The sequence below is a fragment of the Trematomus bernacchii genome, unplaced genomic scaffold (assembly GCF_902827165.1).
Source record: "Trematomus bernacchii unplaced genomic scaffold, fTreBer1.1, whole genome shotgun sequence".
Taxonomy (NCBI): Eukaryota; Metazoa; Chordata; class Actinopteri; order Perciformes; family Nototheniidae; genus Trematomus; species Trematomus bernacchii.
The window spans coordinates 2,730,076-2,742,318 of NW_022987625.1; the positions used below are offsets into that span (position 1 = coordinate 2,730,076).

At 42.2% G+C, this 12,243-nt stretch overlaps 1 protein-coding gene across 2 annotated transcripts in view; it reads right to left on the reverse strand.

Moving 5' to 3' along the window:
* The window catches only part of arntl1a (aryl hydrocarbon receptor nuclear translocator-like 1a), a 39,186-nt gene that overhangs the window by 17,208 nt on the left and 9,735 nt on the right, over positions 1 to 12,243 (reverse strand). Inside the window, exons 2-9 of one of the 2 annotated variants that reach the window (XM_034132891.1) lie at positions 10,788 to 10,945; positions 9,511 to 9,574; positions 7,786 to 7,933; positions 7,369 to 7,389; positions 7,108 to 7,140; positions 6,096 to 6,125; positions 5,443 to 5,600; positions 4,121 to 4,200 (exon numbers count right to left, since the gene is read on the reverse strand). In XM_034132891.1, the coding sequence (XP_033988782.1) occupies positions 4,121 to 4,200; positions 5,443 to 5,600; positions 6,096 to 6,125; positions 7,108 to 7,140; positions 7,369 to 7,389; positions 7,786 to 7,933; positions 9,511 to 9,556 (516 nt within the window). In that variant the 5' untranslated portion in view covers positions 9,557 to 9,574; positions 10,788 to 10,945. Of the gene's footprint in view, positions 1 to 4,120; positions 4,201 to 5,442; positions 5,601 to 6,095; positions 6,126 to 7,107; positions 7,141 to 7,368; positions 7,390 to 7,697; positions 7,751 to 7,785; positions 7,934 to 9,510; positions 9,575 to 10,787; positions 10,946 to 12,243 lie in introns of those variants that run through there. The other variant, XM_034132893.1, reaches the window with a different exon arrangement.

Here is a 12,243-nt window from a genome sequence, read left to right on the forward strand (position 1 = left end):
CTGCGTCTTCTCCACACCGTGACCCTACGATCCAAGTGCCGTAGGCAGAATCTGGACTCATCACTGAACATAATGTTCCTCCGCGTGTTGAGGTTCCAGTGCTCTGAACATAACGTTCCTCCACGTGTTGAGGTTCCAGTGCTCTGAACATAACGTACCTCCACGTGTTGAGGTTCCAGTGCTCTGAACATAACGTTCCTCCACGTGTTGAGGTTCCAGTGCTCTGAACATAACGTTCCTCCACGTGTTGAGGTTCCAGTGCTCTGAACATAACGTTCCTCCACGTGTTGAGGTTCCAGTGCTCTGAACATAACGTTCCTCCCTGTGTTGAGGTTCCAGTGCTCTGAACATAATGTTCCTCCGCGTGTTGAGGGTTCCAGTGCTCTGAACATAGGTTCCTCCGCGTGTTGAGGGTTCCAGTGCTCTGAACATAATGTTCCTAGCCGCGTGTTGAGGTTCCAGTGCTCTGAGCATAATGTTCCTCTCCGCGTGTTGAGGTTCCAGTGCTCTGAACATAATGTTCCTCCGCGTGTTGAGGTTCCAGTGCTCTGAACATAATGTTCCTCCTGTGTTGAGGTTCCAGTGCTCTGAACATAATGTTCCTCCGCGTGTTGAGGTTCCAGTGCTCTGAACATAATGTTCCTCCGCGTGTTGAGGTTCCAGTGCTCTGAACATAATGTTCCTCCACGTGTTGAGGTTCCAGTGCTCTGAACATAATGTTCCTCCGCGTGTTGAGGTTCCAGTGCTCTGAACATAATGTTCCTCCGCGTGTTGAGGTTCCAGTGCTCTGAACATAATGTTCCTCCGCGTGTTGAGGTTCCAGTGCTCTGAACATAATGTTCCTCCGCGTGTTGAGGTTCCAGTGCTCTGAACATAATGTACCTCCGCGTGTTTGAGGTTCCCAGTGCTCTGAACCTAATGTTCCTCTGCTTGTTGAGGGTTCCAGTGCTCTGAACATAATGTTCCTCCACGTGTTGAGGTTCCAGTGCTCTGAACATAATGTTTCCTCCGCGTGTTGAGGTTCCAGTGCTCTGAAACAGAATGTTTCCTCCGCGTGTTGAGGTTCCAGTGCTCTGAACATAATGTACCTCCACGTGTTGAGGTTCCAGTGCTCTGAACATAATGTTTCCTCCACGTGTTGAGGTTCCAGTGCTCTGAACATAACGTTCCTCCACGTGTTGAGGTTCCAGTGCTCTGAACATAAACGTTCCTCCCTGTGTTGAGGTTCCAGTGCTCTGAACATATGTTCCTTCCTCCGCGTGTTGAGGTTCCAGTGCTCTGAACATAATGTTCCTCCGCGTGTTGAGTGTTCCAGTCTCTGAACATAATGTTCCTCCGCGTGTTTGAGGTTCCAGTGCTCTGAACATAATGTTCCTCCGCGTGTTGAGGTTTCCAGTGCTCTGAACATAATGTTCCTCCTCCGCGTGTTGAGGTTCCAGTGCTCTGAACATAATGTTACCTCCGCGTGTTGAGGTTCCAGTGCTCTGAAACCTAATTGTCTCTCCTCCTCCGCGTGTTGAGGTTCCAGTGCTCTGAACATAATGTTCCTCCACGTGTTGAGGTTCCAGTGCTCTGAACATAATGTTCCTCCACGTGTTGAGGTTCCAGTGCTCTGAACATAATGTTCCTCCACGTGTTGAGGTTCCAGTGCTCTGAACATATGTACCTCCACGTGTTGAGGTTCCAGTGCTCTGAACATAATGTTCCTTCCTCCCGTGTTGAGGTTCCAGTGCTCTGAACATAATGTTCCTCCACGTGTTGAGGTTCCAGTGCTCTGAACATAATGTTCCTCCACGTGTTGAGGTTCCAGTGCTCTGAACATAATGTACCTCCACGTGTTGAGGTTCCAGTGCTCTGACATAATTTCCTCTCCACGTGTTGAGGTTCCAGTGCTCTGAACATAATGTACCTCCACGTGTTGAGGTCCAGTGCTCTGAACATAATGTTCCTCCGCGTGTTGAGGTTCCAGTGCTCTGAACATAATGTACCTCCACGTGTTGAGGTTACAGTGCTCTGAACATAATGTTCCTACACGTGTTGAGGTTCCAGTGCTCTGAACATAATGTACCTCCGCGTGTTGAGGTTCCAGTGCTCTGAACATAATGTACCTCCGCGTGTTGAGGTTCCAGTGCTCTGAACATAACGTACCTCCGCGTGTTGAGGTTCCAGTGCTCTGAACATAACGTACCTCCGCGTGTTGAGGTTCCAGTGCTCTGAACATAACGTTCCTCCGCGTGTTGAGGTTCCAGTGCTCTGACTCACGTTTGAACATAAGTGATTCCTCCGCGTGTTGAGGTTCCAGTGCTCTGAACATAATGTTCCTCTCGCGTGTTGAGGTTTCCAGATGCTCTGAACATAATGTTTCCTCCACGTGTTGAGGTTCCAGTGCTCTGAACATAATGTTCCTCCACGTGTTGAGGTTCCAGTGCTCTGAACATAATGTTCCTCCCTGTGTTGAGGTTCCAGTGCTCTGAACATAATGTTCCTCCACGTGTTGAGGTTCCAGTGCTCTGAACATAATGTTCCCTACCACGTTTGAGGTCCAGTGCTCTGAACATAATGTTCCTCCACTGTTTTAGGTTCCATGTCGCTCTGAACATAATGTTCCTCCACTGTGTTGAGGGTTCCAGTGCTCTGAACATAAATGTTCCTCCACGTGTTGAGGTTCCAGTGCTCTGAACATAATGTTCCTCCACGTGTTGAGGTTCCAGTGCTCTGAACATAATGTTCCTCCACGTGTTGAGGTTCCAGTGCTCTGAACATAATGTTCCTCCACGTGTTGAGGTTCCAGTGCTCTGAACATAATGTTCCTCCACGTGTTGAGGTTCCAGTGCTCTGAACATAATGTACCTCCACGTGTTGAGGTTCCAGTGCTCTGAACATAATGTTCCTCCACGTGTTGAGGTTCCAGTGCTCTGAACATAATGTTCCTCCACGTGTTGAGGTTCCAGTGCCTGAACATAATGTTCCTCCACGTGTTGAGGTTCCAGTGCTCTGAACATAATGTTCCTCCACGTGTTGAGGTTCCAGTGCTCTGAACATAATGTTCCTCCACGTGTTGAGGTTCCAGTGCTCTGAACATAATGTACCTCCACGTGTTGAGGTTCCAGTGCTCTGAACATAATGTTCCTCCACGTGTTGAGGTTCCAGTGCTCTGAACATAATGTTCCTCCACGTGTTGAGGTTCCAGTGCTCTGAACATAATGTTCCTCCCTGTGTTGAGGTTCCAGTGCTCTGAACATAATGTTCCTCCACGTGTTGAGGTTCCAGTGCTCTGAACATAATGTTCCTCCACGTGTTGAGGTTCCAGTGCTCTGAACATAATGTTCCTCCCTGTGTTGAGGTTCCAGTGCTCTGAACATAATGTACCTCCACGTGTTGAGGTTCCAGTGCTCTGAACATAATGTTCCTCCACGTGTTGAGGTTCCAGTGCTCTGAACATAATGTTCCTCCACGTGTTGAGGTTCCAGTGCTCTGAACATAATGTTCCTCCGCGTGTTGAGGTTCCAGTGCTCTGAACATAATGTTCCTCCTCCACGTGTTGAGGGTTCCAGTGCTCTGAACATAATGTTCCTCCACGTGTTGAGGTTCCAGTGCTCTGAACATTTTTGCAGTGCTTCCTTTTTGTGTTAAGTTTAGTATAAATAATCCCCCAAATGTGTCTTTATTCCTTGTATTACCACAAAGTTGTACCTCTTCTCTTTGAAATGTATGGTCACTAAGAACACATTTACCCAAAATCAAACCTCATTTCTGATTTAAAAAGGAACAAAGGTTTAAATGATTTTACAAAATGAATCCCAGAAGACCACAGATTATATACATTTGAATAAAACCCAAAGCCTAATGAAAGTGATCAAGATTATTTTCTCATGGAAAACTGTAGTATACAAGCAAACATGTTATTTTTCTGGGACAAACATAAAATAAACCTTTATCCTGATTTGAAACAGTTAGGAACAGGTCCAATTTGACCCGAGCAGAACATTATTATTTATGATATTAACATAATAAATACTTTGATGTTTTGAATACCATAATACATAAACAAAACAATGAATTGCAGTTAATGATGAAAATGAATAATTGAGAGTTTGAAAGACTGGATCCTTTGACTCACCCTTAATATCAGGTGCTTCAGCTCATCGTCTGACAGGAAGGAGGGCTTGTAGTTGGCCTCTGTGTACGGGTTGGCTGCTCCTGCACACCAGGAAACACACCAGTCACACCTCTATTCATTATTTTACACACTTTTCCCATTTTCTTGGAACAAGTTCTCCTCCCAGTCCTTTATTTTCTTAAATGCTCAAAGAAGCTCTTTCCAGTGACAAAGTGTCATTAAAAAGAATTACAGAGTTTTATTATTATATATTGCCTCCTAACAAGCCTGTCCTGATCAATTAATGATACAAAAAATGTTTTATATATATATATATATATATATATATATATATATATATAAATAAATAACATTGTGTAGTACAATTACAAATGTTTGGTACATTATAGAGTTATGTGCATTCAAAACATGTTCTTACTTTACAATTTATTTATTTACAATTTATTTATTTATTTATTTATTTACAATCTGTTATTGTTACTGGCTCCTTCAATACATTCACTTGCATTTTTCTTTTTTTATTTCCATGGTGAACATATTTGTTTAATATTTTGTTCATAAAGTGTGCTTTCCTTATCTAAGATAAAACGGATATAGACGTGTGCCTTGTGTCTGCGCTGTGTCCCTGCTGCTGTAATGCCTCCCTTTAAAAAGAACTGATGCACTTCTGATCACTCTCTACTGTGACATGTTCCCCTTTATTCCCCTTCATTACACTCAGCTGTCCCACAGAGCCTCACATATCAATGACTTGTAGCTCTTACTGACACTTCCTGTGCCTCCTGTGAGAGTGAACTGTATGAACTGTTTTCAGGCAGAATGTCTGTGCAGATGTTTTAGCTTGCCTACAAACCTGTTCTTTTTTTTCAGCAGATTAAAGATAAGTTAAGCTAAAACAAAATGTTGTTACAGCAGCATGTTATAACAAAGGCATTGCACATCATTTGGAGAAAAAAAGAGTAAAAAAACAAAAAACAGAATATAAACATCTCAAAATAGAAAATAAAACAGAACTATAAAAAGCCAAATATATACAAGTTGACTGTAAAAGATAAACATCTGTCTGACAAATAAACACTATTAAGGGCCAAACTACACCCAGCACAATGTTAAAGTAGGATATGATGTACATTACAGTAAGTGTGCATGGAATAGTATATCAACTAAATATGAATGTAAAATGTACAGTGTGAAGAAGGTCAAGTTAGAAGTTGTATGTCCAGTACAGAGAAGAGAAACTATGGAGCAGTGAGCTCTCTGCCAGCAGAGGTGGTCTGCTGTACAGACTTGTGTCGATAGAGTGTGTATCAGGGTCTGCTAACCTCTGAGGGTCTTCATGTGCTGGACGGCCATGCGCAGCACCGTCAGCTTGTCCAGTTTGCGAGACATGGCGTTGCAGGTGGGCACCAGAGAGGCCAGCTCGTCGATGAAGCTGTTCATTTTGTCCCTGCGCCGCTTCTCGATCTGACTGTGAGCCTCTCTGTGGGGAGAAGCAGAGAGGGTTAGAACACACATCTCATCTGACTGCCATGAATGCAAAGAAAATACACTTTGGTTGATTTCACCTTTAGTATGTAAGACAGAATACTTAAACTGCACAGCTCCCAGTCTAATCTAACATGATATATGAAATGCAGCTCAGAACGGACCGCCCTCTACAGATGAAATGTCTCTCTGTTGAGTGTGTGCTCCAGGACTGAACACATCTCTCTGGTCTGTCAAATGGTTCTGTAGCTGCTAATAAAAGGGACTTCTCTCCACAGAGGGAGCTTGTCATTAGCCGTTCGGTATGCTCTTACACACCCTCAGCCCCACATTATGCTCAGATCTATACATTTCAATGTATAAAGTTTCTTATTATCACCGTGCACAAAGCTCCCTCTGTTCCAATCAGACAGAGGGACTATTTAATTCATGTAAGAAAGATTAGAAGGCAGGGGGAGTGAGAGAGGGCTGGGGGGGGGGGAGTTTATACCTGGCATTCTTAATCCGGCCCTGTTGGTCACTGCAACGACAAACAGAGAAATATTTGAGGAGAACATTTGAGAGAAATGCAGGTCAGAGCTTGAGATTGAAATGAATGAGGGAGGAGGTATTTGAAATACACAGGAATAATGAACAGAGGGGATGAGAATTAAATATTGTATTCTTATGATTGCTCTGCTTCCAGCGTTGCAATTACGAAAACGCATTTTCCTTTAGCTTGAGTAATATCTAGTGGTGTGCCAAGGCTTCTGCTAACAAACCATTACAATGATGTGAGTTGAACGTCACTGTGCCTCAAGAACAAGTTTAATTACACGCGTGTTCCAAGTCTCACAGAGCAAATCCTCCCGTATAAAAGTGTTAACTTGATGAGGGATGGTTGTACCTGCCTACTGTCAGAGGTTACTGTCGCTGGACAGACTGTAACTGTTTAGCTTGATAAGGGCAGATTGAATTTCAAGGCAAATTCGAGCTGCTTTAGTTTCAAATCTAAGCAAGGACCTTTAAATTGTGTGAGTATCTGAGATTAGATCAATGGAAAGAAAGGCCCACTCTGTTACAGTGCAGAGCGCTAAGTTCTTGCAGTTAGAAATCAGAAGACGTAAACTGTTTAGCAGGGACAGGATATGGAACTACAGATGTCAACATTGGGTCATTGTCATAAATAAAGACAGAGTTGAATATGAATATGTAGTTATTGATTTCAGTCTTTAAATACACAAAAGAAAGCATGTCCAATGAAAGCTGCTGACAGGGAACTCTTCAGTTATTTTGACCAAGTCTCTTATGTAAAAGGGACAATTATTTTCTGTATTCTCTCCTGTAAAAAATAACTTTTTTTTAAAAGTGTCATTCTTTCAATGCTGTGAGCACCCTTAACCAAATGAACCAAAACTATCATTGTATCGGTGTGCCATCAGACATCTTAAGAGGCAGTGAAACACAGCAATACTGATGATTAAAGTTCCCTCTTCATCATCACAGTCATGGTGGCTGCTTACCCTCCCAGTTTATCTTTGTCTGGGTCCATGTCACTGAAGAGGAAAGACAGGAGATTACATTTCAATAAGAACATCACAGACCTTTAGAAGAACCACAGAACTTCAGTTTCATGCATACAGGATTTGCTGGGATTAGCACGTTTGTTCTTCAGTTAATTCAAAATGTCATATTGCAAAATCAACAGTGGGTCTTTTATATTTCAGATCTTGATAAATTAAATTGTGCTACTATTATTCAAATGGAGTCATGTTTGAACTTACTCAAATGAGAAGCCATCAATTCTGAAAGGAAAAACACATGTATTAATTAGTGTGCATCTTCGAGGTATTGTGATCTTTTTACAATGTGTAAACAAACAACTGATTGACATTGTTTAATAGTACACATCATTTTATTTATTTATATTTATTGACTTTTCCTTCTCTCCTCCCTGCCTTTTTTCATTTTTGCCAGTCATGTTTTTTTTTTTTTTTTATACTTACTTACGTTTTTGATATTTGTAATAATAATAATGTGTGCCTACTTTCTTATTCCTTTAATATGTTTTTCAATATGCATGTCTTTTCCCTTCACTTCCTCTGCACTATACCTCTGCTGTTGTGATCATGTAAATGTTCCTGATTCATCATCTTTTCTTATTTCCTCTGTGCTTCCTTCTCTCCTCCTGGGGGACTCACTGGTAATCCGTGGTGCTGCCCTTCCTCTTGCGGGTGTAGTCCATGCCGGGCGTGCTGATGGAGCTGGAGATGATGTCGGTGGAGCCGGGTGACATGAAGTCAGTCATTGTAGACGAGATGTCCATCCTTTGGTCTGCCATCAGGTCATCTGCAGAGAGAACACCAAAGCTGGGATTATTCAGCCGGACCTCTCTTACTCTATGGCAGGGGTCGGCAACCTTTTTGATATGAAAAAAAATGTTTTTATCAGCGTGCCGACGATCGTGAATTATCAACGGGGGGGGGTGAAGAGCTCGACGAAAACGCTCGTGAAAAGTGATGTTTAAAACTCAGTTAATGGGGCTCATTCACTGGCGCTTCCACAAACAACAACCAACATAATTGTTACATTCAAATGAAGTACATTATTCAAGTTTACATTAACTTTGGATAATAACACGGGAGAAATGAGCGGAAGCGCTCTCTTTTCCTCTCTCCCCCTCTCTCTCTCTCCTGACAGCCTGTCAGTATCTCATGCAGCTCACTGATCCAGTAATGAGTGACCCGACAGTGAAGAATACATATATTTATAACTAGTTCCAGAGGTAGATCAATAGCTAAGTGTGTTAGGTCTAACTCTTGTGTGTGTTGCTCCGCTCACCGGTCCGTCACACGCGGGTGGAGCTGCAGGATTTCTGCTTCACACACGTTGCACCGCTATTTTATTGTCATTTTCGGACACCTTAAAATACTGCCAGACTGGTGAAGCCATTTTGGCGAGCTTGTTTTGCCGCACACAGAGAAAAGTGTCATGTATTTTACATCTCGCGATCGGCATTTTTAGAGAGCACCAATCGATCGGCAGAGAGTGAGTATCGGCCGATATCGATCGCCACGCAAAAACTGCGCCATTTGTACAGCTCCTTATGGGTACTGCAATTTGTGAAGTGCTTTCCTCTGTGGTGAAACGATCAGCCCTGCATTACGGAGGAAAGCGGCAGAAAGTCGCCTGGAGTTAAAGAGAGCGGGGCTGCGCTGCGTGCGTGGCTTCCTTCTGCAGGTAACGGGGGAGACGCCTCTGGCGGCGGTCGCGTTCAGTGATCCGAAAATAAAATGTAAATATTTTGCACTTATTCCACTTATTCCTAGTTATTTTCCACGCGTGCCAGGGGTTGGCCGACCCCTGCTCTTTGGAGTTCATTAGTAATGGTTGGGGTACCTGGGTTTTGTAATAACTGATCATTGTAATCTTGAAAGACAGAGTTATGTGTGATATTGTTTGTAAAATACACTCTTTAAATGTGGTTTAAATGGCCCAGAAACATTCATTGTGCAGGCTATATGTCAACAGATGAGGGGAAACTATACAGTGAAGACTGTTTCCATGGAGAATTAAAATGCATGACAATAGAATCAAATGTAAATAACACAGAAAGAACAGTGAGCAATATCTGCAAGCACTCCAGTATGTATCAAGCTGAGCCTGTGTATTGTAACCGATGTTTGTTCACATATGTAAATGTACTGCCAACCAATGACAAAGGCATGTGGAGGAATAGACTTGTTACTAACTGCAGTACTGCTGAATATCATGCTCTAAACATTCAATAAAAGGTTCAAAGCTGTCTCAATGGAAATATCCACAGGTATGTTTCAGACACTTTCATTATGATGGGTCAAAAACATTGAGGTTGTTAACAGCGACAGTCTGTGTTTAAAGGCACATTAATATGAAGTCAGTCTCACCACAGATGTTCATCACAGCCTCTGTGTTAAAATCATCTCCTTCCATCCACTCTTGGGCCCTCAACTGTGAACAAATAACATGTCATGAAGTGTCATTCACAGCAGGAGTCATTGTAAAAAGCATCAACAAGTGTACAAACATGTAGGTCAGTGTGGAGGCAGAGTGAACAGGAAGACACTGCCTCTGTCAGTCATTTCTTTAAAGAGGATTATGTCATACCATATCTGTTCCATGAAGACTAAATTCATAGTCATGTGTATTATGGCTTAACTAATTCAGGGTTTGATGAAATAGCAATATGAACTAGTACAATATCCAAATCTCAGCCAAGGCAAATATTTTGTCAAAATGCAAGTTAAGAATATATTAAAATCTTGCACAAATCTTTGCCAAACAATAAACATTGTGATCATTTGGTGCAATTCCCTAATTTCCAAGAAAAGTATTTCAATGAACAACTGAATGGGACCAAATGTTGTGCAGTTACACTTATTTAGATGACAACTACTGAACACACTATGAGTTTACTGAGGCTCGTCTTCACCGAGCTACCTAATTATTGAGTTACTTTACTTAAGAGTAACTTGACCATGCTGCTCTGGTTGAATAGTTCTTGAAAGGTCTGTTCCAGGAAGTGACCAAGAAGTGTGCTCTTAGTAACAAAGTATCAGTGTCAGTGTGCCGACACCCCCTGCTGTACAGTTCTACATCACTGGGCCAACATGTGGAGTTAGACTACAATAATCTTTCATCAGACTTTCATAGTATGCAAACTAAGCTGGTGTGCTTGGTGTAACTGCATTGCATAGTACTGATTAAAATTCATTAGCACCAAACATGGCTAATGGCTAAATGCTGAGCCTCAGATATATAAATGTATAATAAGCTGAATCCATCATGTGATATGTTCTGTCCCTGTGACCAAAAACAGCTTTTCATTTCCTTTACTTCAGGAGGTAAATGTTCACTTTTACAAACACAATGCCATCAGTTAAAACACTTACAATAACCACTCAAATACAATACTACAGTAAATATTCTGAAATCTCAGATTCAATTAACAACAGTGTAATAGTGCCAGAGGGCTTTCAAGGCTAGCTATCATGATATATGACTCTGTAGCTGAGTGAATGTGAGCAGACAGCAGGGTGAATAAGGACCAATAACCATGCATTCTTCTCTCAGGCTGTTGTCACATGAGTCAGCCTGATGTATACGACCCCCCCCCACTGTGAAACATGAGTGGATCAGGCTGCACACGAGCTGCTTCAGTTACCTGGATATGAAACTGGAAGGGGCCGGGGCTCGCCTGGATCAGCGGGGTCTGCTCTCAGTCTGCTCTGATTCAGCCTGACCTAGTTTCATCCGGTTTGATGTGGTCGCTGTGCCCCGATATAATTTGATCCTCAAACAGCTGGTGCAACCCATCTACCCCTGGAGAGTGGCAGGGGAAAATCAGTCAAGTGCAAATCAAATCTTACACAAATATACACATGTAAACAAAAATAAATAGATAAGAAGTTATATATAGAACCACACATGTCCAGTATCTTAAAAAAACAACTTATTTAAATCAGAATATGGAATAAAAAAATGCCTTAATTCTAACTAATAATTCTGGGCTAATTGGATTCTACTTGATGAGCCATTGTAAATTAAATTATGAAAGCTACAAGATTTGTTTTATTCTCCATTTTAACTTGCATGCAAAGCTGAATTTACAGGGTGTCCATTCTTCCATTTAAGCACTCGGAAGCACTACTAGTACTACTACTCCGTAGTAATGAGTAGTACTAGTGGTAGTAGTAACTCACACACCTGTAATACTATAATAGCAAAAGAACCCCTAATCTAAAACATTTTAAATACATTTTAAGTGACTTTATAAGCTATAGTGGCTGAAGCTTAGAACAATTACACTAAAGATATTTCCTTTCCGGTCATCTTTTCATTGTTAACGATTGCTACGACGCTCTAACAGCACCTCAACTGTTCTGCGGACCTATAAGCCGTCTCCGGATTACTTCTAGGCCGAAGCTAAATGTATTTCCTATCCCAGATATGCTGTTAAGCTTACCTAATTGTTTGTATTTTAAAACACTATGCTTTCACTATTAAAAACAGAAGAGAGAATTAAGGAGAAACCTCAGGAGGAGGAGCGGCTGATCTGAAGCTCGGACACTTATCGGAGGGTGGATGGTTTGATACCCGGCCCCTGTGGACAGCATGTCTAACTCCTACATTGCTCCTGATGGCACAGTCAACAGCCTGTTCATGTATTTGTTTTCCCCTGATGAGGAGGTGGCACCTTGTAAGGCTGCCTCTGCCCCAAGTGTTTAGCTGACTTCTGTTGGAAAAGCTATTTCAGTGTTCGAAAATAACAAAAAACACCTATGTGTATAAAGTCCATTTACAATTTGGCTAAATGCTTTCCTATTTCACATTGGCTGGGGTTAGTGGACTGTAAGCTGGGACCAGATACGCAGATTTGGACTCTGACAGCACCTAGCTTCCACGCAGGTTTCTACTGCAGGTCTTAGCTGAACTCTTGATTGAGAAATAATGAAAATGCAATAAAAGCTAGTCTTAATGGATGGAGTTCTAAACATGTTGGTTCCATCTAAATGTTAAATGTACAGCGACGGGCTGGGGGACAGCTCAGTGGTTAGAACGGGCGGCTGTATGCAGATTCTGCTGCTAGTAAGCCGGTTTGAATCCTGGGCCAGCCCAAC